The following is a 25,855-nucleotide window of genomic DNA, read 5'->3' on the forward strand; positions in this document are numbered from 1 at the left end:
CTTAGTGGACGAAGCAGAGCTGGTGACAGGGCTGGAGTTGGGAGTTCAGCAGCAAATCTGGGACGGGATGGCCCGCACAGACAGGATGCAGATTCGTCCATACGGAGCATCACTTGTGCTGGGAAAGAACCGCTTAGTGCTGATGGCGGCCCCTAAGCGGGGGAGTCTGGGAGTACCTGAGGACACTCGGGGAGGGCAAGGACACAGCCTAGCGCTGGAAAAAATTCCCGAGGAAAGGAGAACGTGACTCTGACCCCCGGGGGCCGCCCCCTGCCCAGCGCTGCTCGCCGCGCCCGCCCGCGCGCCTGCGCCCCGCGGCCCCGGCGCAAACCACAGAGTTCGCCGCAGCGCCGGCCTGCGTGACGCGCACGGCGCTCTGCCCTCCCATTGGCTGGAGGCCCCGCGCGTGCACGGGCGCGCCGTGCGGGGGACGCTGAGGCGCGGGCGGGCGCGGCGGGATGTCGGGGCCCAACGGAGACCCGCACGTGCTGGGCGGCGGCACCGGCGACGACGGCGACGACGGCAGCGACACCTTCGAGGAGGAAGGTGCGTGGGGGAGATCGGGGCCACCATCTCGGAGGGGATGCCGTGGCGTAGGATGGCCTGGCCTGGCCCCCTGGGCTGCGGGTGGCAGAGCGCAGGTGTGCCCAGATGTTCTCCCGGGAGCGGTGCCCAACGCCAGCGATGCACTCGCTGCACGGCAGTGGGGCTGGGGAGGCTGCAGGGTCTGATTCCCAGCCAGCCCCAGGGGGCACCGAGCTCCTACGTGTTGCCCTGAGGTGGATTAGGTGGATTTTTTTCTTGTGAAAAAAGTATTTTGTGCCTTTGCTGGTGTACGGGGTGCGGATATCAGGAAAGAGGATGTTCAGGTTTCGAATCCACAGGCAGATCACGTGGGCAGATCTGGGAGAAGTAATCATGCATGGAAAAGGGGAATTTTAATGCAGGTAGCTTGGCAAATTCCACTTTGGGGCATTTCTGCAGTGCCTAGGTATAAAGTTCCTGATACTGCCCTGTCCGGTTAGAACCAGCCCATGGAGGAGGTGAGACGACAGCAGAGCAGTTATGTGGACATAGAGGTCACTCTTAAAGCTGGAATTCTTTCAGAGTAAGCACTTTGTTACTCTTTTGTTGAAAATGGTGGAGTTGGGTTCTGCTCTTTCCCAAAATATTCTGTTCCCACATGTGACCCACACAGGTGATTTTAGGAGTTGTGTATGGGATTTAGCTGCAGTGACAGGACAATCATTTCTGCCCTAAAACACCCCAAGCACATTCACTGCTTTGCATCATCACAGTGATTTGCATTTCACGTTTTTTGAAGAGCTAAGAGACACATTTGATGTGATGGAGAAAGTCACTAAATTGGATCTACATCCTAACTAATTGGGTTGTTCAGCTTGTAATTAACTGGGCTTTGTGTGCAGTAGCTGGTCATAAAGGGTTGCAGCTATTTCCTGGTCTAATGGGGCTGAGGCTGTGGATCTCTTCCTTCATCTCAAGTAGGAAACCTGATTTTTGTCAACTATTCTTGTAAGAATGTAGAGGAGTTAATGCAATTGCCATACTCCTGCTCAGTGTTTCCAATAGGCATGTGGCTGTTTCCAGAAAAATCCACCAAGCTTGCAACTAACGGAAAACAATAAAATAAAAGGTTTTTACAGCTTATTTTTAAATGGTTAATTCTTTTTCATTTCTCAAAGCTGCACAAATTATATAACCTTCATGTGAGTTTTAGGCACTGAGAAAATTAAGCTTCTGCTGTGATTAGACTTCTTGCCAAGCTGATGAATGTCCCTTGCCAGAAGTAGTTACCATGTCTGCTTGGGATCTGCTCACCATTTCAGTGGAATATGGTGCACCAAATAGGAAGCTGTAACTCATGTACCTTGAAAAATGCTGATAGTTTGAAAAATACTGATAACTGCCACCTTTTTGGAAAGCATGTGTTTGTGGGATTGATTTTTAAATCCAAGAATATCATCAGTGCTCTCTCTCGTAATGCCACCTCTGTGTATACCTGCAAGGCCAAACTTTTATTAATGAGCTCAAATGCAACATTACACAATTCTCCAAAGAATTAAAGGCTGCAACACTCTGAACGGCTCCGAAGTGGTTTAAAGATAAGGAGGGTAATTAGTTTTTAATAATGAAGCTTCTCAGCTATTAATAATGGAAATTACTTCAATGTTTAAATATTCACAGTTCTTTTAAAGCTGCTGGCAGTGCCTGGACCTGGTGTGCTGGGGCACCAGGACACCCTGCCAAAGGGGCAGCTGAGAGGGTCAGAGCTGGTCTGGGTGATTTCAGCAGAGCCTGACCCTCCTAGGGTGCCCAGAGCACATCTCCCTCCTCTCTCCACATCCTCCAGCTCAGCTTAGCGTTCCAGGCACTGTGAGTATCACACTGGGCTCAGAGGAACTGGGTGGAGAGGAGCCAGCCCCAGCCCCTGGGCTGTGAGCTTGTCCCACCCACACAGGCAAGCCTCCCCCGGGGTCCTGAATAACCTCAGCAGTTTATCTTGTTTGTTTTTTCAGTTTGGGTATTTGTTATTCTTCAGGATTGTGCGAATATTGCTTGGAGCAATCCAAAATCAAGTATTTGATGCAGTGGCACAGCACTCTTCAGCTGAGTAACAGTGCTAACAGACACCACTGTGAAATGCCATTGTACTGAGGCAAACTACTGCACTTGAAACAATGCTGTGAATTAGAAACTGTACCTAGAGAAGCAACTGCCAGGTTCATCTGTACTGAGTCTGAGTTTAATCTGAAATACCCAAAGCCTTAATAGAGCATGAAAATCCTGTGGCTGAACTCGGTGCCCAGCACTTACCTACCTGTGGAAATAATGGTGCCACTACCAGCACGTTTGGGCTCATCCCCTCCTGCCACAGCCATGATGGCTGCACTGTTATGGCAGCCTGACTCCAGCCAGGCCCAAGTGAAGCACATCCCAGCCTGGAATCCTTATCCAGATAATTCACAGAAAACAAACCCTGCAACATGCTGACAAAATGCCTGTACTATCAGGAAAGATGATTCCAAAGGCAGCTAAAAAGGCTGACTTGTCTGTGGGATTGATCTGGTACTGTTGCAGTCAGCACTCAGCCTGTGGTTGACTGTTTGTGTGTGAGATCTGAGGCTCTTCAATGTGCCCAAAATGGGTTTGGACTGTTCAGGTACCTTGCCTTAGATCTTGTTAACCAGTGTTCCAGCTTCCCATTGGCCTAATTTGATCAGGGAACAGAGTACATGCAGGATTCAGTTGTATTTTACTTTACCTATCCAGGGGCAAATAAGGCACAGCCAGAATGCTGTGGGCATGTTTTGCCAGAGCTCTCACTGCCTGCTCTGACGGCAGTGACAATGTAATTACATTGTTCAGTCTCTCATTTCCCTTGCTTTTAGAATATGCAGCAATAAACTCCATGCTGGACCAGATCAACTCCTGCTTGGATCACCTGGAGGAGAAGAATGATCACCTACACATCTGCTTGAAGGAATTGCTGGAGTCCAACCGCCAGACCCGGCTGGAGTTCCAGCAGCAGAGCAAGCAGCTGAACACGGGAGCTGATGTGCAGGGATCCCAGCCTCCTGCCTAGTCTGACCACACACTCTCAGCTGGTGTTGCTAAGGGGACAGTTACTGGCCACCAGTTTAATGTAAAACTTGAATAGCAGAGGTGCCTCGTGTCTGTTACGTGTTCCTTTCTGTGTTTGTATCCTGCCATTTATCTCCATGTTCTGTTTTCCTTTAGCTGTGAGACAGGTGCAGAAGCACAAGGGTGGGTGTAGGAGAGCTGGTTCTTTCTGCTCCCCAGCATGAGCCTGGCACTCACACTTGGTTAAAGCTGGTTGTAGGAAACTTGAGGCCATGCAGGCAGTTTGCAGGAAAGCCCTCTTCACACAGTAGAAAAATGATCTCTGCTCTCTTTTCTTTAAATCCAAGATAGGAGTATTATGGCTCTTCCTCCTTCCCTCAGAAAGCACAGTTAGCAGGGGCTGTCCTAACTCCAGGCTTGTTCCTATGTGTAATAATTCTGGAGAGGGAGGGCCTAGGCCAGCTGCTGCCTTAGTCACATTAAGTGTGATATACGAAATACTGGCACATGGTTCCAGATCACTGGACACTTCCACTCCATTCCAGGCAGATAAGACAAGCTACCAGGGTGCTGTTTCTGACCATTGTAACTGGGAGCTGCCCTACTCCTTCAGCTGACATTAACGACTGAGGAGTGGAAAAAGGCAGAGCAGCCTGGTTAGCCCTTAGCACAGCATCAGCAATAGAGAGCAGAGCCCTCCCTGTACATTCTGACAAGGAACAAGAGGTATGGTCTGTACCTTGTGATCTTGTATGTCCTAAAGCCAGCACTTTTGAAGCAAGTCTTACTGTTCTACTTATGTAGAGTTAAAGGAGTTTTTTGGAAAGTTAAAGAGGTTATTTAAAAGAAATCTGTTTTATTAAAATCAGTTTGAAACAAAACTTGTTCCTGAGAGTCTCCACTATAAGAACAGATTGGATTAAGCCTTGTAGTATTAACAAAGGACCAAGGTGCATGTTCTTGCCTAGCATAGGACTTGTCCAAGACTGCTTGTCCAACAGTGTGTGTCTTAGAAAGGAAAGTGTTCTGAGAAGCAGAATTCGGCAGACTCTCACATGAGATAAACATTTTCTCTGCCAGGAAAGGAAATGAGAACTACAAAGAATTCTTAAGTCTGCATCCATCACTCCATGAAGTTTGTTCCCTATGGAAATCCCATTACCATCTTCTTTCAGGTTCAACAATCCAAGCCTCAGTCTTTCCACGTAACTGCTGTATCCCAACTGTACAAGTAATAAGCAACACTATCCTGTATTAGACACGCTAAAGCCAGGCTTATTTATTCTTAAAATAAAAACAGCAGTAAAGTTGAAGGTTTTGCTCTATTAAAAGACTCAGAAAATAAACATTTCCAGCAAATATCATAAGTAAAGGGCTCTCCTTTAAGGCCACTCTATCTGGGTTTGCGCCTGGAGGAGCGTCTGCACCCAGCAGAGGCGAGACTGGCTGTCTCACCTTTGGCGAGGGAGGAAAGCTCTGCTGCTGACTCCTGGCCTGCATCTGCTGCCTCGTTCTGTCCTAAGCCTCCTCCACTCCCTGGATCCTGGTGGTCGTCTGTGCCTGCCCTCTGCCTGGCTGTGTTGGCTTCTTCCTCACGTCCCAGTGACTCCCCTACGGTGTGGCTCTCCTCAGAGAACGGGCAGTCGGCACTAGTGGCAGTGGACTTGTTCTCTTCCTGTAGACTTTCTTCTTCTACAACCATGATATCACACACATCATCAGTCACACTGGCCAGGCTCTTGCCCTCTGGCCTAGAGGTGGCCAGCTCACCCTTACCCTCCAGAGACCTTGAAGTTTGTTCTTGCAGGGCTGACAGCTCTGTGCCCTCCTTATCTATCCCATGATCATCATTCATCTTGCTGGCATGTGCTGTTGTAGCAAGAGGCTGTTTTGGATCATCCAGCAATTGGGAGCTGGAGCCCTGGGAATGCAAAGGAGCCTCGGGGTAGGCAGTTGTGGCACGATGCCTTGCTGCCTTGTATCTCTGCAAAAACAAACAAACCAATGTGAGAGAAAAGCCCAGCTCAGCTCCTGTCACTGCAGCAAAGCAGCAGCTGGTCCAGGAACACCTGTACAAAAACAGTGGTGAGTGGCAGGGGCACAAGTGATCTCAGCAGCTCCTGGCCTGGCTGCTGAGGCTCTCAACAGAGAAGGGTCAGCTCCTGTGAGGAAAAGTGGTATTAAAAACTGAAGTCCCTCTCACATTACTTAATGCTGAGCGAGTGCATGGCAGACCTGTGGCTCCTGAGACAGAAATCACAGTCTGGCAACTGTTAATAATCTCAGTCAGACTCAGGACTCTGTAGATCTAACAGTTCAAGTGACAGCTCCTGCTTCAGCTACTGCCAGGACACATACCCTGAGCATGTGAGGCTCTGCACAGCCCTCAGCTACTGGTGTGATTTAATGTTTGTCAGCCAAAGCAAGGCTTAAGCTGAAAGCTTCTTCACTCTGTTGATAAAATCTGCACATCTACAAGTGGAACTGTTGACAGGAAGGCTGTGATATCAATTAGATCTCGTTACAAGTCACTGGGGTTTTCCACAGAGTAAAGGTAAACATATCATCAATAAAATGACTCATTTGCACTCACTATCATGATGAACCAGTAGAGGTCTGTAAAGAGATTTAAATGGCTACTACACACGTTCTAGACTGGATTTCGGAAAAACATCTCGCTGTAGCTAACTAACTTATAACAGGAACCCAATCTTCAATGCCCAGACAGAGCATGACCTAAAGGAACAAACTGTAATTTACTCTTTCCCATAGCAAGCAGTTCCTTGCATAATCAGCTCCTTTTCAGCTGCCTGCTGAAGGCTTCCTTGAGCTGACACGAGCATTACACCTGAAAATTTAAGGTAACAAGTTCGAGCACAATGGTTTTCAACGGTCTGCAATGTGGAATTACACCACATCTGAGAGGCAGCTTTGCATTGTAATTCCATTTATCACGGCAGGCTTGTTCCTCCTCTGTCCTCAAATCATGGGATATGAACAGTATCATATCACATTGGAATGAGATCATCGAGTCATATTGTACCCAAACCTAAGCAGGTGCAGGCATGCAGACTGGTGTCCAGAGTGAGCTGTAAATTGTCTCAACAGCACACAATTCTCTGCTTTGAAACCCTCTGCTGAGCTACTCTGCTGAGAATACCCCAGCAACTGGCAGTGATTTAACTCAAACTCTGACAACCCCAAGGCACCCAGGCAGCCAAGAATAATAATTATCTGCCTGCAGATATGTAAGTCTGGACTCTTCTCATGAACTCCCCAGGTCTTTCCAGCATGCATTTGAGGAGCATCTGATTTCAGCTCTTAAGTGGGCCAAAAGAGTGACATAAGTGACTGCAGTTTCACTCTATGCTGATCTAAAACAAGCCAGAAAAACAGCAAGTCCAATTTCTTCAATCCTGAAATGACTAGCTGCAGGAGTGGGAGAGGATGAGCAACCATGAAGGAACAGCTGTGGTCTCCTCCCATTCCAAATCTACTGCTCTGAGTGCTGGCAGAATTCTAAAGCACTCCACCCCTTCCTGGAGGCAGTGATGGCTGACTGGGAATAGTTTCTTCTATCTAAAGACTAGAAAAAAAACCATGAAGTTTTGGGGGGGTTAGGGGTGTGTGTCTATGTATGTGTGTTTGGGGTTTTTTCAGAACACTATTTAAAAAGGTGGTAGGGAAGCACAGCAGTTTTTCGGAGTAGATTCTGTGTGCAGGCAGAGGACAAAGTTGATGTGGGAGCCTCCCTCCTTGCCAAGGACAGGGAATAGTGCTCTCCTATAAAGGAGAGCCCAGGCAGTGGTCACAGGATAGGGCAGAAACAGTGCAGGCCCTGTGTACCCTCTACAAGCACTAATCCAGGCCCCTCACCCCCTGGCAAGTCAACAAGGACAGAACAATGGAGGCAGATTCCAGGCCAGCCCAGTAAGAAAAGCTTTAGATACGAAAGCAGCAAGGGGCAATACGGCTTCTTTAGGTGGAGCCAGAAAAGCAAAGGAACAGCATCAGTTTGCAGAGCTTTGTGCTAAGGAGTTTCTAGGAAAGGGTAGCAGACAGAGACAGAGAGACAGACAGACTTCCTCTTGCAGGCTGACCCTGAGGACAAATGGACTCTCACCAGCTTGTAGATTCTATCACATAAAGAGTCTGTAATGTTAAGTTTTCAGATTTCTAAGGTAGGCCTCTTCCTGGATGAATCACACCCACACTTTTGGCTAAAGGAGCTGTTCTTGCAGTATCACACCTGAAGATGTGTATGCACCAGCTTACTTTACAAAGAACAGCCTCTCTCACCTGCTCAATCCCACCTTGACCAACTGTAATCTAACAGAGAAGAGGCCTAGACTAAATGACAGACTCCACAGGTTCAGCAAACAGAGTGGACACTCTGAGGAAGATTCCCAGCCAGAAACAGGCAAAAAGATGACAGCAGCAGTAGCTGGGAAGCAGGACTTGACTGGTTTTAGATCTACAAGGGCCAAGGGAGACAAAGACAGAGCACACCAGGAGAAAGCTACGGCATGATGGACACCAAGGATGATGGAAATGAGCTGGAGACAAGACAGCTAACGTGGCGGATTCACTGGAGAGACACGCACGGGGGTAACAAATGCCAGGCCATGCAATCGCCAAAGGGTCTAACCTGAAAGTTCTCAAAATGCATCAGGGACTTGCAGTGTGCGAGCCGGGCAGCGGAGTCGCTATGGTAGAATTTGTGACACAGCCTGCAGAGGTAACCTGCGACGGGGACCAGAAAATCCAGGCCTGCGAAACGGGAGGGGAAGGGAAATCACAGATCACATTGAATGGAACTCAAATAATGAAAGCATGTTAAAAGAGAAGGGGGATGGGAGTAAAAAAGGAGAGGTGGAAAGCTTTGCTTCTGTTAATCGGGGATTTGCAAGATGACTTGCTGAATATCTCGTCTTACCATGGAATGGCTGTGGTTGATATTCAGAGAGAAATCTGGCTGCCAGAGCAAAGAAACTACACAGAGCGTTAAGAGGGTAAAAAGGGAGAAAAGAATACAATGGAAAACTACAGAGAACATGTGATCTAATGTAATGGGATCAAACCAAGCAGAAGACAGCAGGCGCGCAAGAGGAACACGCAGAGAACATTCACAGCATGAATCATTATTCCATCTGCCACACGATAGTGGAAGGTTACAGCGATATGGAAGATTCGTGTAAACAGAGCTCTCCTTGGGCACAAAGAGCCTCTGCAGAGCTGCCCTCCTCAAACACGAGTGGCCGTTCGGGGTTTGAAGTCAGTCGCTTACAGGGTGGGGACCAGACCCAGCCATCTGGAGGCACCACTGCCCACCAGGCCAGCAGCACGGCTGAGGAACTGCTCAGTACAGCGTGGGGTTCTGAAGCGGAGGAAACATGCACAGTTTGGGTCTAGCAGAGAGTTTGATACTGTCAGTGATGCTCAGTATCTCTCTGCAAGCTGCATTTCTGTTGGAAAGCATTCCAATCAATATTTCTGACTCCATCTTTCCAGAGCATCCCTCATTTGCTACCTACTTTCTTCAGTACTCCTGCCCTGCTTGTTCCATGTCCTACCTTAGAAATGTATCTGGCTCTCACCCTTCTTCAAAGCAAAAGGTAGTTGACAAACATCAATCACATCCTTCTGTTTTATCACACAGTAATAAAGAAACATCCTGCTCTCAGGAGAGGTTCTTCTCCAGGCAGCAATGACCTGCATTAGTCCAATGCAGATGCTAGACCACCATGGCCCAAGAAGTCATCATAAAAGTAGGTAGAGACCATCCTCACCTACAGATACAGAATATACAGAAGGCTCTGTGGCACTTTGTGCTTAACTCTGCTTGCTTACCATAGGCTGTGTCTGGACAATACTTCTCACTTCCTTCGTAATCCTCCAAAGACACTTCCTTCAGCCCAGTCTGGAAACCGAAAGAACGTTAGTGCCGACTGTATCTATGGCAATTGCCAGGCTGTTGCATTTTTCTGGTAAGCTTGGGAGCAAAACAGGATTCACATACCAGAGAGAGAGTTGCACAGCCTCTGGTCAGGGGCAGATGCAAACTCCAATGTTAGCAGACCACTTCATTACAAGGGTTAAAAATCTCCCCTTGCACTCCAAGCCTGAAGGAGCTTAGCCATGTACCTCCTTCTTGTTAACTGCTCTCTACTGTAAATGTATTTGTCAAGATAAACCTCTACACGTTTGCTGTCAGACCCAGCTACTGCTGGGCTGTTCAGAGACTATGTCAATACTGCTTTGTGCTCCTCAACAAAATTAATGTCTGAAGACATCAGAAGCTGTAGGGCACAGCAGAAACACCTTCATGTATCCCACACATAGTGTCTGATTCTCTTCTGCATCACCTTGAGCTCTGAAAGAACCCTGGAGTCCCACCCTACTGCTGTGCAAGGTTGAGTTGACTCTTGAAAGCCTGAGCTCAACCAGCCAAGACCAACTTAAGTCATAGGATCCCACAGTAGATTCTTAGATACGTCATTCCTTCTTTTGCACAGCATACCTGCTTGGCAGCAGAATCCTCGTTCTCCATCAGCACTGCATCACGGTCTTCCTCTTCACCAGCTCCTCCCTCCTCATCATCCTCTTCCTCATCGTCATCTTCAAAACACCCAACAGCATCCACAGTGATCAACTCCTCTGAATCTTCTGGGCTCCCCAACTCCTTCTCTCCTAGCCTAACCTGTAAGGTACAGAAAAGAAAGGTTGGATCAACTTTGCACTCGCCGTTTATCCAAGGAAGAGCCTCGACTCAGGACAGATTGTATGTGATGAGCAGAAGGGACTGTAAGAGGAGCATAAAGCTCTCTTGCTTCTAGGCACATCCAACACCTTTTCCCTTTTTCACTCAACTTCTTTCAGCACTAACAGCTGAAGTTCAGCAAAAGATGAAAATTAAACAGGGCTGGAAGAACTGCACATCTTCGTTTCAGCCCTGCAGTAGTCAGGGAAGCAGAAAGTTATCCTGCTCTACAGTTTAGCTGCCTCCAGACCTGAACAGCTCTCTACCCAGGCAGTATTACCTCTTTGGCTTTCTGCTTGTGTTCAGGGGACTTCATATGCTCCACAAACTTGCGAGGGGTCTTGAAGTGGCGGCTGCAGACAGTGCAGAAAGGACGAAGCGAGCGTTTGGCCAGCTAAGGAAAGAGGGACAATTCTGCAAGTCAAAAGAGGCACTGCTTTGGAGGAATACAGATGAATCTTGAAACAAAATCAGCCCCACATTCTGTGAGACCACAAAGGAAACAGTCTTTTCAGCAGAAAGGACTCCCTAACTCTTATCCAACAAAAAGATGAAAAACATGCAGAGCAAAAATAAGTGTGTCTTAAAATAGGTATTCTGGCACTTCTTCCCTAGAAGTCCATAAATATGCTGGCCTGCCTGAAGTTTAGCTTAAAGAGGCTGCCCATCAGTTCCTCCATTCAATAGATTAGATGAGTATGATAAGCTATATTTTTAAAGAAAAGTCAGGAATTACACACTTGAGGTGCCTCAGGCCACACTGACACAGTCATGACAATTGGAAGCTCCAACAATGCCAGAGGCAGGAGGTAGCACTGCAGTGCCTTTAGGGAGGGAGTTCTGTCAGAACTTTATGTGTATCCCTCCACTTCAGTCACTTTTCCTTTGCTGCTTGGGGAGCAGGAGATGCTGCACACTTCCATTTAATCCCCAGACAAAAGGTCAGTGCAAAATGAAGTCCACGCAATGGCTGTTACCTTGTGCTCCTGGGTCCTGCGATGTTTGATGAGGTCCCCTGTGAAATGCACCTGACACGTGTTACACCACCGCTGCTGGGTCTCTCTGAAGTGACAACAGAGAGAGAGCTGTAAGTCACACCTTTTTCATTCTCCATGGAATACTGCAGTTAGCAATCTGTCCCTGGCATTGTTTTCTTCACAATTCCTATCTTTACAGGCTCAGGTTTATTTTCTCTCCTTCTCACCTACTTATAGGTTGCTTGAGCTTGTGCTGACAGAAATGCACCAGATAAAACCTACTCAATCTACTGTATTAAAAACTACACAGGTCGAAGGCAACTCTGGTATCCTTCAGAAAGATGGAAAGTTGCCTGAAGGAGATTAAGGCCCTTGAAACCAGAGGGCGTTTGTACCTTATCTAAAACTGAGAGGCACCCTGGTGCACTGAAAAACTGTAGAACCCATGTAGGGCCACATTCAGATTGAATTTTCTACTGCAGGCCAACACTTACCCATCTTTTCCTGCTAGCACCTTCTGCTGTTTCACCATGGGCAGTAGTGAAACAAAACAAACATTGCTCATGTGCTGAATCTCCCCAAGTCGCTGCTGGTGCTGAATTCCAGCCATGTGGGATTGGAAATTCTGAAAGAGAGGTTAAGAGAAAAATCCTTTTAAATATACCCAAAACATACAAAATAATAGGTATGAGCTATGCTTTCCTTTCTTTTGACTGCTGTTTAACAATGAAATATAAAAGCTTAAGAGCATGGCTGCATGTGGATCCACCCACATTCTCTCTCTAGCAGGTTGCTTGCCAGCTCTCAGGAGAGGTTTATTTTATCTGCATACTTGTCATCATTTCTTATGTTCCTTGTTCCTAAAGCATGAGCCCTTGCTAACAAATCGCCTTGGCAGCCAGCCATCTAATTCCCATTTCTTGACCACCTGGATCCCTGTGAGACCTGTGCATTTTTACCTGCTGACTGCAGCAATTGGTCTTGCAGATATAACAGTAGAATTTAAGGACTGATTCCGGGTTGGGATCAGGTGTGCCCACATCGCAGGCCCAGTGCCCTGGTTTCAGAGCTGTTGTACTGATAGCTCTGCTCTCACTGCTCTGCTGAATAGTCACTTTCAGTGAACCTCCAGAGCTCAACACCTGCCAAAAGAAGAAGTCAACATTAAATTCAATCCCTCAGTAGAAGACTCTAAAAATTACACCTGCTTTTTGTATGTCATCTAAGCTCTTTACCCTTTAGGAAAATGCATGGAAGCTTGAACGCACAGGAGGCTGATCAGAAGGACTCTCATACACACTCCTCCCAAAGCTGCTAAATCAGTGATCCCTGTGTCATAGCACCAGCCCTATTAGCATGGATGGCTGTTTCTGCAGCCTCTGCAGCCACTGCATGATCCAGTCTCTGGGGACTGGAGCCACAAACAATTGCTGGTAAGGGACACAATCAGCTCATGTTTTCCCATAGCAAAACTAAAGCCTACTCAGCACAACACCTAATGGAGTCGGGAACTCAGACATGGGCAGGATGATACATTTGATCACATCAATAAGTGTCTCCAATTATGGATGACTGTCAAGTCTGATTCACACCTGAGGTTAAATCTTTGTCTGCTCACAGCTTTACACAGCCTAAGGTCCTGATTTAACATCCAGCATGGGAGCCACAAATTTCATACAAAAGACTCTCAGGTTGCATCTTTTAATATCACCTGAATCTTTTTACACTTGCTCTTTATCAATATGAAAGATGTATTTAGCTATGGCACTCCATACATAGAGGTTTAAGTAACTCTTTCAATGCAGCTTTCCATCTTCCCAGCCGAATACAAAAACCTTAATGAATGCCCCATCCATAGGCAGCAGTAGGTAAGGAACAGGCCAGCAGAGGTACAAAAGCAGCAAGTCAGAGCAGACTGTGCACTAATTGCAGACATATTATGCCTTATTGCCAGGGACAACAGCTTACAGCAGGAGACAGAGCTCCAGACGTGGGTGCCAGCTGGTTCCCAGTGGCAACGGGCTTCTCCAGGATGGAGGGGGAGGTTGTATGTTCTGCACCACCCCTGCATGGAGCGGTGTCTGCTCACCTCAGGAGCCTTCGGTTCCTCAGAGAATTTCCTCTCTCTGGAGAGATCTTCAGCTATGTACTCCTTTGCATTGTCTGTACCTAAGAAGGGAGAGTCCTTTTAGCAGCCTTAAATCAAACAGCAATGACAGGAAAAACAGAGCAGCAGGTGTGTGAAGTCAGGGAGCTTTCCTCACAGCATTGTTGGCCATAAGCCAGTTAACAAACCTTTCTCCCTTATCCTTAATAGAGATGGAAACATCCAATCATTTGCCTTTGGCCAGTAACAGATATTAGGGGACAAAGTTTGGATTTGGTTCCTAGATTTTATCCTCCTTTCCCCATCCTGTACAACTGGGGGAAGAACATTTCTGTAGACCCATGGGACCTACGGGTGTAGTTCCAGCAAGGGGTGCCCTACAAGTTCAAATCACAGGGTTCAGCAACTCACCATCAGCTTGGACATGGGTGGATGAGACTCCTGCTTTCTTGCTGTCTGTGGCATCCTCTAACGTAGACTCCCCAGTCACACTTCAAGGATATCAAGAAAAGTACCTTAATTGCCATGTTACAGATCAGAGTTTCAAAAGGCACACGAAGGCACAGGCTGGGATCTAACCTACCACACTCTCCACTAAACTCCCAAATCGCTAAGCTACTGGAAGTGGTATTTCAGGCAAGAATTTAGCAGAAATAAATAAAAGTAATGTAGGGTGGGTGTTCTAGAATGGATTCAGAAACAGCAGCCAAATAATCTGGACGAGAAGGTTACAGCTGATTTTTTGGTTAGCTGCTCTCTCCTGCAAGAAGCGTGAAGGGAATGAAGTTCATACAAGAAATATTCTCAGTAAGAGCTCTGAGAGCTCTCTCCTATCATGACTGGTGACCTGTAGGGAAATTGGAACACCTGAACAGTGCTCCTGCTTGCTCTGTGCATGAGAGAAGAGACCTGTCAGAACAGAAGGAGTTCTCCATGGTGCCTTTACAGGGATTTCACCACAGCTGCCTGTTCTATTCATACCAGTCATGTTTCATTTCAGAGTCCCTACAGCTCTGCTTGTGGGGGAAGTGAAACTCTACAAGATGCAAATCAAAAGGGCCTTGCTTTGTTTTATTTGGTATTGGTGATCTGCTAAGGAAAAAACTGCTCCTGAGGGAACTATTGAGAATAAATGTCTGACTTCCAGAGGGCACAAAGTGTTCTCGTCAGTCTCTTTCTCCATCCCCCGTTTTTCTGTCAGGACTAACTTTCCACCATGACTTGACTGTCTGCTCTGAGGGCGGCTCAAATTCCCACCTGCTGGTGTCCTTCTGCCAAGAGGGAGCAGCACCTTCTGCACAAGCAGGACAGCCGATAGCGCAGGTACCGCATCCCGATATCCGAACACACACACACACACCGCATAATTTATCAGATTGATAAGTGATAATGGAACTGGGTTACACGGCTATAAATATGCAGCAGGGTTTGGGCACTGCAAACACGAATTAAACAAGAGTGACTGGCATTAACATTATTTGTCAGGTGCTGCCAGCAGGCTCAACACTAACGGTACCACACACAGATGGTGCCAGCACGCAGGGCGAGGGTTTGCAGCCTGAACTGCAAACCTACGGAGCAATCTAAGGGAGCAAAAGCCACCACGAGCATGATTGAAAGAGGAAATGGTATTCTGTGGATACTTGTCATGCCATGCTAGAAGTGGGTGTTCAAGGATTTGAAGATGATGAGTGCTTTCTGCACAGGAATGAGGATGTTGTTCCAGGTGTACAGATGGTACATAGGAGCAAAGGCAGAAGTGGGAAAAACCTGAAATGAAGAAGGAGGCTGGTATTCCTGGCTAAAGGGAAGTGGAACAATGAAGCATGAAACACAAGTTTATGACACAGATGAGGGGAATGCCCTTGTCATCTGTGAAGGGCAGTATGAGAATAGTAAACTATTTTTTTCACAGATCCATCATCTGTTCATTGGAAGATACCAGAAACACTTAAAAAAACCCCTAAGGAGTAATCTATTCTAGGTAAATACCAGCCATAATATATGCATCAAATCTGGCACTCCCTAACTGCAGCTTAGAAAAGAATTTTCCTAATAGCTGGCTTGCTGCAGTGAGAGCTGTCATTCCTCAGACTTGATTCTTGTTTTCAGTGCATGTAACAGGACTTTGATTAATACCCTGCTAAATATTAATGTAATTAAAATTAAATTAGCTTTGGCAAACAGATTAACAAAGCATGCACTCAAATACATTCGACCTAGCTTTAATTGAATTTATTCACTTTCTTGCTAATCATAACTCACGATGGTCCCTGAGCACACAATATTTATCACTCTTTAATGTTTTACTTTGATGTTCAGATATTACCTTGATCATGTAATCCTGGAATATTCCCCCTAAAACTATCCATTAATCTGTAATCTATAGATGGGAAACAGCGAGGTGAGGAAACTTGTCCAAAAGCAGGTGGCAAATGCCTGACAGGGAAGGTAAGAGGACCCAGGAGTCCTGACTCATCGTCGTTAACATATGCTGGAGAATTCTCAAGTCAGTGCCTACAGAAATCTGCATTCACTCCCTCCTCTCCTCCCCCCACACCAGCCAAGGGTGACAGTTCTGGGAGAGGAGCAGCCCAGTGCAGATGGCAGCGGGAACTCCACGAGGTGCCTTCCCACTAGATGGCAATGCAGCCCTGGCTGTCCCTGCCGCACCCTCGGGAGGCCGGGAGAGCCGGGATGGGCCTGCCAAGGCCAGCCTGCCGCGCATCCCTGGGGGATAATAGGATTGCCTTTGTCTATTTTTACCCAACAGACAGAGATACTGGCAAGGCAATCTTTGCAGAAGGGATACAGAACTCAACGCTCATGGATACAGGCTTGGATACTATGGAGTACTGATTCCCTTTTCTTTATCATTTCTCAAATTAAATTACCCTCTCATACACCTACTGTAACCTAACATATTCCAAGGCTTTCCCTTTCTGCTCGTTTCACTTTTTTGACATTTAGGGAAGAAACTTAGATAAATACACCAGAATAGAAAAGAACCTCTATGCTTCTTACAAGGATCCTGGCAGGAGAACACAGGAGCAAACTCAGCTTTGTTGCACATTTAGATGAGATGCCTTTCTCATTTTTCATTCTCATAATTGGATCACCCCAGCAGAGACCCCACAACACCCGGTATCTCAGCAAGCACCAGGAGATTTTCTGAACTGTTCACAAGCATCTGAAATACCTCTTACATGCTAGCCATCAGGCCAATAGAGTATACAGCCCTAATTATCATAAATTAAATAAAATTAGACAATAATTCTAAACTCAGTAACTATCTCAACACCCCATTCAATAAATACCTCTTCAGTCTTTTTGCTGCAGGCTCAGTGTTCAATACAGACTCTGTTGGAGTTCTTGGCTCTGCAGGAAAACAGAAGATTTCCTTAGCAAAACAGACCATGCCACCTTAAGTATGTTCCATATCTTAATGGCAAATGCCAATGAGGCCCTGTTAGAGCAAATAATACTAAAATATTTGCTTCTTCTGAATTTATGAGCTGCTCTGACAAGGTTAAATTATGACCTCGAGTATTTGAGTTTTATTGCAATGTCAGTGTATGAGGTCTTGGTCAAAAAAAGAAATCTGTGTTCATATCTACTAAGTGGGTCTCAGTCCTGTACCTAAGTGACAAGAGCCATGATCATGGGAACATTAATATAAGCCAAGGTGGCACATCTACCTGATAGCAACCAGTTAATAAGACAGTTTTCACCATTGCATATTCCCTGGTCATAACCTCATCAAAGCCTGTAGATTTAAATTGCACGCTCTTCAGTCAGAAATGACATTCCCACATCTGTGTTGCATCTGACATTAAAATATTCAGTGCCAGCAGTTTCTGTTTTGACAACTGGGGCACCAGGACTTTCAGCTCATCTTTTCCTTAGCATGCTGATTGTAACTGGTTCTGCTTGATGTGTTTGGCTGCATGAGATGTTGACTTCAGCATGGATAAGGCAGTGTGGAAGCTTTCATTTCAGACCAGTTTTCTTTTTTCCCCCCCATCTTAAACAGAGCTCAGTGTCAAAAGGACTTCTGAGAGGCTTCCATGCAAGAGAAATGGAGCAGGCTCATTAAAAAAAAATCAAAAATATTCAGGTAAAACTGGTACATGAAGCACATAGAAGAGGGCTATCATAAGCAGATTAAGTATTTACAATCAGAGAGAAACATAGCTGATTAAGTCTAAAATCATCTCCAGTTTTTGCTGCAGGATTAGTCAAGAGAGGTTTATCACATTTACAAGCAGTTGCTTCACTACAGGCTTCCCCTTACCTGTGGATGGTGAGGAATTGTTTTGCTCTGACCCTGCTTGCATTCCCTCTGGAATTTCTATTTTCTCATCACCTTGTGTCTGAGATGAAGAACCAGGATCTAGTTCCCGCTTCCTGTCAGGAACCCTCTGGAAGTCCTGCAGTGGGCAGAGAGAGTCACTGCCAGCTCTTAGTCCTTAACACACACTGCCTAAAGCAGAGTTTTACTGTAGGGCAGGAAGAGGAATTCCAGCATGTGATAATGGAAAGGAATAGATGGTTTACAATGGACTACAAGGCAAGTAAAGCACTTCAGGTCCACAGGCAGCCAGGACATGTCCCCAGTGCTTTAAGCAGCAGCTGTAGGAAATCCAGCTTGCAGAGGGCAGGGTCGTGCTAGAGGAACCTCTGGCAAGAGGTGCATGGGCAGGGAAAAGGATAATCCAAAATAATCCCCCTTTTTTTGACTCTGAAGGACAGTCCAAGAGTGTGAGTTTACCTTACCACATCTTTTTGACAGAATGGGATGAAATATGCCAAAGCTAATCTAAGAGGCAAGTCTCAGTCAACCCAAGAACCACTTCCCGGATACAAAAGAGGTCTTAATGATGGAAAGTGAGAAAGTTTTTTACAAAAAAAAGAACTGTAGATTTTATAAAATGCACAAGGACAAATATAAGTCTGATGTTAAAAAGTAGGAGAACAGCCCAAAAGAGGCAGAGCATCCATAGTAGAAGCAAGTGGTTTGGGAAAAACAAACTGCTTTGGAACAGCAAAGCACTTAGCCAGGATTTCTTCTGCTGTAATTACTTTTAAGCTGATACTTCTAAAGAATCCTTTTATATCCTACGTTTAAACAGTTCTATCATGGGGAATTCTCTCTCTTGGGCAAGTAGTGACAAGAAACCTTTGCATCGTAAATGTAAATATGGACCACAAAAGCCTTTGAGATGGAATGATTTCTGCATTTCTGTGTCAGCAGCACGGCACAAAACATTGTTTTCTTTGTAAGACTCTCCCCCTTCTCCTCTGTACTCCACCTACTATACATTCAAGAGCTGCTGTAAGAGGAGCACAAAGCTCCCCAGCAGCTGGAAACCACAATCCCACCTTGCGAAAGGTCCGGTTCTGCCGCTGGAATGGGAGGCTGGGGAAGCCCAGCCGAGTTGGCTTTAAGGAGACCCCAACAGGTGGTGGTCCCAGGAGGGAATGTCTTGTAGCCTGAGGGAAGAACTGCTGCAGTGCTGGCGCTGTCATGTTAAATCCACGCAGGTTTCCTATAAATGCAAACACAGCGTTTCACCACCCTGCACTGTGCAAAGGAGAGAGAAAATCTCCCACCTGAACAAGCAGCAGGTAGAGGGGAAGGGCTCCTCTACATGACCCTGTCCTTTACTGGGTCCTTTACCTGTATAGGTGCCCTGTGCTCTACCCTCTCCAGCACACAACATGATTTGATGTGATAGCAACCATTACAATGGATCAGGCTATTTAATTATAATTGTCACTCCAGGCAAAGATCATTAGAGCAATTATTTGATCTCATCACATTAGCGCTCATGTTTGCAACAAACAAGGTCTCATTTTACAAAAACCTCTCTGTAAAAAAAAGGAAAATTCACCCCACATTTGTGCAGCTGACTGCTCACACCATAGCATGGAGCTCTTCAACACAAGCCAGTAACAGCATTTCATTTAAAACAATACTGAATGTTTTTTAAAAAAAATCCCACAGTCCTCTCTGCCACCTGGTTGTCATGCAAGCTCAACATGTCAACCCCAACTCTGACACTTGAGACTCTGCCATTTCCAATTATAATGCTCTGCTTTCTGAACAGTTCAGCATCCACAGACTATTAACCAAGTGTCAAAAATTTCTTCTGAAGACAGTCCTTGTCACCCCCATTCCAGGGGTGAGGGAATGGAGGGGCCCAGATGCCTCAGCTATATCCTCAGAAGCCATCCATCATTCAGGGAACCTGGACTTAAATTGCTATTTTTTTCTCTCTCACTTGAATTAGTGCATACTCCAGCCTTTTAGCAGCTGTCAGAACAGGGCAGCAAAGTTTGGAAACAAGCATCCAACATCTGAAAAACCAGCCTACAGTGTTAAAAGCCTGCAACACAACAGGAAGTAGTTCCTATGTTTATCTTCAAAAGCAATCTAATCTATTATTACTTCTCATATATAATCCCTTACTGTCAAACGGCATAGCTGTATTTAAAAACAAAAATCTAACACAAGAAATCATCTTCTGCTCTTGGTTTGATAGCTTTAAAGAACCACACATCTGTTTGAATTTGAAGTATTTATCTTTTCCTATTCCCACTGCTGAAGCCACACACAGCCAATGAATTATTTATGCTGATGCTTCCCAGGGGCAGAAATGGCACAGCATCAGATATTCTTACACGTAACCCAAACCTGAATGGCCAAAACATTCATATCACTAAAAAGGACCACACTGGACATTGGCAACCATACTCCATGTTACCTGTGGCTACCTGAGCTAGGTTATTGAGAGAAGTCACAATTCCATAGAGAGGTGAAGAGGAGCAACACTAAGACAAAGTGCATGTAAAGTGTTCATTAACATATCTTATCATGCTGATCTAATTAGCCCCAGGTCCTTGGCACGCTATTTAAATACAACTTCTCAATAAAAGATTCAGGGAAAAATGTCAGCTGACTACAAAGGTATCTAGAAGGAGCATAGCTGACTGAAGGCTGGAGTCAAAATTTTTTCTGACAACAGTATATATGTACACCAGTCATCAGAGCACGGCTCATCTTTTCTCACTGTCACTTTCCCTTCAACCTGAGAGAGATCTATGGAGAGCCACTGGAGTCACTAGAGAGCCCTCTCGTTAAATGGGCAAGAGAGAACAAAAGGAGAGTTAACGACATGCAGAATAAATCTTTTGTCTTCACATCTGGGCATGATTCACAGGCAAGGTAGAAATTGCAGGCATTAATCTACACCAGGCACTTGAAAACTATCCCAGGTACTGATTTTCTGTGTTGAAAAGAACTGTCAGGTTAAGAGATGAGCAAAAAATAAAAACATACCTTTATTCCTATTATCTTTACATTAGTAATGCTGTTATGAAAGTAGCTTCATAAATTTGTTTCGAAAACATAAAAAGAAAAGGAAAATCCACTTGTGGAAACAAAATAATGGAAAGACAGAGATATTACCCACTACAGAAATTACAGTCATTTCAGGGAATCAAAATTTCACAATACAATTGACACCCAAATCAATTCTTCTACCTCAATATACTGTATTTGCTTGTACTGCACTAAGTTTGGATAAAGACAAATATCTATTGCAAACAAGGTTAGTGCGTATGTAACAGATAATTAAATAAATGGCTTTAACCTTGTAACCAAGAAAGACAAATAACAAAAATCTCAGTATTTTATCTAAATATATTGATGAAAAAATATTTGCTCCATTGAGCCTAAAAGGGAAGGCATGTATTTAGTATCTAGCTTGATACCTCCTAGAGCTATTCCCAGTTGTGAACAGCTGGGCACATGTGATTTTCAACAACTGAAGAATCTCTGTTCTGAGGACTACAGAATAATTTAAAGAGAAGAGTTAAAAAAAAAAATTTAAAAAGACAACAAACAGAACTGCCAAGTACAAGAACTGCACTGGTTTAGCAGGAAATAGCCATGGTATGGTTTCAGTCCAAGAGGATGATTAAATAACTCCAGTAAGTACGCGTTTCCCATAACGACAGTACCTTGCATCTGCTGCATGAGTAAGGCCCGCTGAAGCATAGGATTGGCATTGAGCAGCGATGGCTGATTTGTTGCCCGTAAGCTCAGCATCTGTTGCTGCTGCGGTGGTGGCAAACCCCTGGAAAAGAAGGCATCAATTATGAGAACCCAATAAAAACTGCACCCTTCTATTCCAGGCCCCTAGCAAGCATAAAACAAGAGGAGCAAACAGCTGAAAGGCTGATATACGTGCATGAAAAGAATACAGTGCCATGCACTGGCACTGTATCCTCTGTCCTCCGCTCTCCCGGAATTTCCAAAGCTGACAGATTGTCTATCAAAGAATTTGAGGTCAGAGACAACTCCTTAGCACCAAGCCCACATAGAGCCTCCCAAGCAGCACAAAAAAAGCCCAGGAGCTGACTGCGGTTCTACAGAATTATGCAGCACCCGTCAGGAGAAATGAGTGATCTAGATCAGCAGCTACATTTAACAGGACTACAAAAAAGTTCTAAAAAACAGGGAGTTTTCGCAGTAGCTTAAAGCTCATTCTCCCAAAATCAACACCTCCCACACGGAGCCAGACAGGTCAGAACTGTCAGTGGTGCCCCCTAACTGCAAGAACCAGATGGCAAAATAAACCACGGCCTTCATATTTAAAACACGAGGAGGAAGAAGCAGCAGGGAAGAACTCTCCAGTTCTAAGGAGGGTGGAGCAGACGTGAGAGAAAAGTCTGAGGAAACTGGCAGGCACTTCTTGAGGCGATTGCAAGGTCAGGCCCACCTCTATGCACGCTGCTGACACAGCTAAATCTGTCAGAGCTGAAGAGAGGTACAAACATGGATCGAAATATCCACCCTGACAAAAAAACCCAACCCCTTTAACAGAATTCACAGCAGCTCATCTTCACATTTGCTGCTCTAGATTGTTCCAGTCTCTGAGCCGAGATATTTATACCTCAAAATTCATACTTTTAAAGGTGTAAGATGCAGCCGTGCTATCTAGCAGTCAGCCCGTTACTGGCATTTTAAGCGCAGCTTTTTTATAGCATAAAACATATAAAAATGGTAAAAAGATTTGCAGGTTCATATTTCTAGTAAAACAGAAAAATTCCCACGCTTACCTCAGAGACAAATGCCTTATAAGGATAAAGCAATATAATAAATCCTTAAATAACGAATTAACTTTCTTCCTAAATTCACATCCCATTGCTTTGAATTTACAAAGAATAAGGCTTTAAAGATAACAGTAACTGCAAATAAATGAATAATTTCGGAGAATTTCTGTTGATTCTACAAGTCTCAGCTCATCGGGGACAACGGCTCCTATCTAAGTTGTTTCACATCTTGTATTTTTTAGGAAAACCGTGGTTATTTTTCTGGCAAATGTCCTTTCTCCTTTCACAAACAAAACACGATTTTCTCCATCCCTTCCCTGCCACACCGTGCTCAGCCACAGCCTAAGCGCTGGTGCCACTGCAGAAATAAGTTCAATCATCGCACCCAGACCCAGCCAGAGAAAGCAAATAAATAAACAGTTTAAGTTCAACAATGGAACAATAAAGTGCTCGTGTGTGCTGAGGGTGGCTCTGCTGAGTGCTGTGTTCCTGGAGGAGAAGGCGTTTTCCCCGAGCCCCGGCTGCCCTGCCCGCCCTGAGGGGCGACGCTCGGCTCGGAGCATCCACCCACCCACCCACGGCTCCTACACGGGCTGCCCGAGTCACCCAAGGGCTCTCACGGACTCCAGCCCCGGACTGCGGACAGGGATGCCTGGAGCGCTGAGAGGACGCGGCAAGACCCCACAAGGGCCGCCGCCCTCCCTCCCGCACCCCCGGCCCCCTCGGTGCCTCCAGGCTCTGCCCCGATCGAGGCCCGTGGCCCCCAGCCCCCGCCCGCCTCCCTTTGTCGCCTTCCCCACCAGGGGAGGGCAGCCCCGCACCAGCCCCGCCGCGGCGAGGAGGGACGGAGCGCAGGGAGGCGGAGGAGAGCGATCCCCCGGGACAGGCCCCGGATCCCCGGCCTCGCGTAGCGGCGCTTACCGGCCTCCCTGCTGCGCCGGAGGGTGGTGATGGTGCTGCTGCTGCTGCTGCTGGAGGAGGTGCTGGAGCTGCAGCAGCTGCTGCTGGAACTGCTGCTGGTTGAACATGTCTGGGGAGCCCCGAGCGAGGCGAGCCTGAGACAAAATACGGGAGGGCGAGGGAGGCACCGGCTGCGGGGCTGGCGCGTATCAGCCCAGCAGCCATTGAGCAGAGGAGCCGCCGCCGCTGCCGCCCATTCATTCACTGAGCCGATCCCCCCCTGCCGCCTCCTCCTTCCCCCCGGGGTCATCGCAAGCGGCAGCCTGTGGAAGAGGTTTCCAAACCCCACCTCCCAAAACCCGCTCCCACCCTCCCCTGCCCGCGGCGCCCGCTCCTCGCGGCGGGGCCGCGCCGGGACCCGCAGCCGCTTCCCGTCCTTCGCCTCCTCGCCCCGCCGACACTCACGGCGCAGCCCGCGGCGATCACCGCTCCCCGCCCGCCGCCTCCATCTTCCCACCGGGGACAACAAGCACCTGCCCGGCCCCGCTCCCCGGCCCAGCCCAGGCGGGAGGCAGCTCCTTGGGCAGGGCTGCAGGACACGGCCGCCCCCGCGGGGCTGGGGATCACCCCCGGAGCCTCTTCTCAGGTCGCCCCAGCCCGCAGCACCTCCATCCCTCATTCCCCGCGCAGAGGCGGCATGGAGGTCCCCTGTCCCTCGAGAGGGCTGGGAGGGAATGGACACCATCTGCCCAGGGCTGGGCAGGGAATGGAATAAACTGATGCACAGGAGGAGCAGATGGCATCCAACAGCGTGGGCTTTCTGCTCTTTGTTTTTTGGGGTTTTTTTGTTGGTTTGGTTTTTGGTTTTTTGTTGGTTTGGTTTTTGTTGGTTTGGTTTTTTTTTTATTAGTCCAAGGGAATCTTTAGTAACCATCTCACCGAGAAGATAGAAAAAACCCAAAGCAGCCTCTGGTCATTTGCTGTGGTCACATCTTGGCAAGCCTGTCATGAGAACCTGGAAGAAAACAAACAGGGACTTTTGCAATATTGCTGTAAACCGAAATGACTTCTCTAGCAAGTCTGTTTCCTCCCCCTTTTTTTTTTTTTGTTTTGTTTTTTTTTAGTGGATGGTGGGTTTGCAGCAAAACCTTTCCTGCAGGGCCTGTTTTCCATAGCAAAATTAATTTTAAGTGCTTTCAGTACACACAGGCTCTCTATGAAAATATACTGTGACTATCATTTCTTCTTATGCTAAACCTCACAAGGACAGTGATCATTTTTGCTCCTTGCTATTCCAGAGAATACAGCCTGAAATAATTTACTTTATAGTCTTTTTATTCAGGCCAGTAAAGACTACTTGATTCATTAAAGTCCTTGGAATTTATTTTTACCTGAAAGCATTGTAAGCTGAATACGGACAGTTATGGTGATATACAGTTGTCATTAATAATTTTCAATGCAGCAGCATATGTAGATTTTTCATTTGGGCCTTTTTATACCATCCTGATCTTACAATAATCAATTTGGGGATGACCGTGTATATTAATCAATGATGGGCTCTTTTCATATCCAGAGTCCTTTACAGCTGTCTGCACACAGAGAAAATGCTTTCCTGTTAGGCATGAAAACTTAAATGTCATCCTAGGGAGCACACACGGAGCACAAAATATGCATGGAGTCTTTTAAAAATCATTTTGCATAGTTCATCCTCTGTTCCTGTAATTGTGCTGTACTGGTCTGGCTGGTTTGCAGCAGCAAGGGTTAATCCTATGATCTCAGTACATAAATTAGCTAGACCTAAGAAAGGCAGAATTCAGGTTGTATAGATAAATGTAAATCTGAAATTGATGTCCTTTGTTCTCAATTCTACAACTAAAGGTCTTGTAAGTATTCTTTGTATGTCACATTTGGAAATCTACAAACCACCATACTAATGAAACATGCAAGTAACTAAGTTTCTTCACTGTTAGATTTTATGTTCTGACATAGTCTAGAGGCTCCCCTCATAGACTAGGCTTTTCTCTCTGAGATCCTACGTACAAATCATTAAATAAACAACTTTTTGAATTTATAAACAGTCCATAGGTCTACTGCCTTGACCACAAATCTGGACACGGATTTAGTCCCCTATGCCTGCACAACACAAGACAGGACTAGGGATATTGGAAACAAAGAAAGATGGGCTACTCCATTAACCTACAACCCAAAGACTGATTTCAGACACACCTTTATGTCCAAAGGTGAACATCACACCTTCCAGAGAGGGTTTAATTGAACATAGAAGAGAAAGCTCCAGATTCAGGTAGTCACACCATTCAGTTTGAAAGTCGTAGAGAGATATAAGGGAACTGCAGAAAATTGGGTTAGGATCCTTTCTTTCACTATAAG

The 25,855-nt window shown here is 46.2% G+C and overlaps 2 protein-coding genes across 7 annotated transcripts; one reads left to right on the forward strand and one right to left on the reverse strand.

Annotated features, from left to right (window-relative positions):
• The first annotated feature begins 332 nt into the window (after positions 1–332).
• Positions 333–4,916, forward strand: BBLN (bublin coiled coil protein). The gene is made up of 2 exons (XM_014873161.2): positions 333–546; positions 3,411–4,916. The coding sequence occupies exons 1-2, from the start codon at positions 459–461 to the stop codon at positions 3,602–3,604; spliced, it is 282 nt and encodes a 93-aa protein (XP_014728647.1). The 5' UTR covers positions 333–458; the 3' UTR covers positions 3,605–4,916.
• Positions 4,856–24,245, reverse strand: CIZ1 (CDKN1A interacting zinc finger protein 1). Of its 6 annotated transcripts, XM_014873159.2 has the most exons (17): positions 23,933–24,245; positions 23,489–23,622; positions 21,473–21,588; positions 18,830–18,996; positions 17,742–17,877; positions 16,765–16,825; positions 13,859–13,938; positions 13,430–13,509; positions 12,300–12,482; positions 11,835–11,965; positions 11,341–11,425; positions 10,644–10,757; positions 10,124–10,303; positions 9,454–9,523; positions 8,252–8,373; positions 5,391–5,587; positions 4,856–5,295 (listed from the first exon to the last, which is right to left on the reverse strand). In XM_014873159.2, exons 2-17 carry the CDS (start codon positions 23,593–23,595, stop codon positions 5,253–5,255), a joined length of 1,872 nt encoding a protein of 623 aa, XP_014728645.1. In that variant the 5' UTR covers positions 23,596–23,622; positions 23,933–24,245; the 3' UTR covers positions 4,856–5,252. The 6 variants fall into 6 exon arrangements, with proteins under 6 accessions (XP_014728645.1, XP_014728643.1, XP_014728644.1 ...); XM_014873157.2 differs by having other exon boundaries at positions 4,856–5,587; XM_014873158.2 differs by lacking the exon at positions 23,933–24,245 and having other exon boundaries at positions 5,380–5,587; positions 23,489–23,884.
• Between the last annotated feature and the right edge of the window lie 1,610 nt (positions 24,246–25,855).

This window comes from Sturnus vulgaris, chromosome 22 (genome assembly GCF_052056855.1).
Source record: "Sturnus vulgaris isolate bStuVul1 chromosome 22, bStuVul1.hap1, whole genome shotgun sequence".
NCBI lineage: Eukaryota > Metazoa > Chordata > Aves > Passeriformes > Sturnidae > Sturnus > Sturnus vulgaris.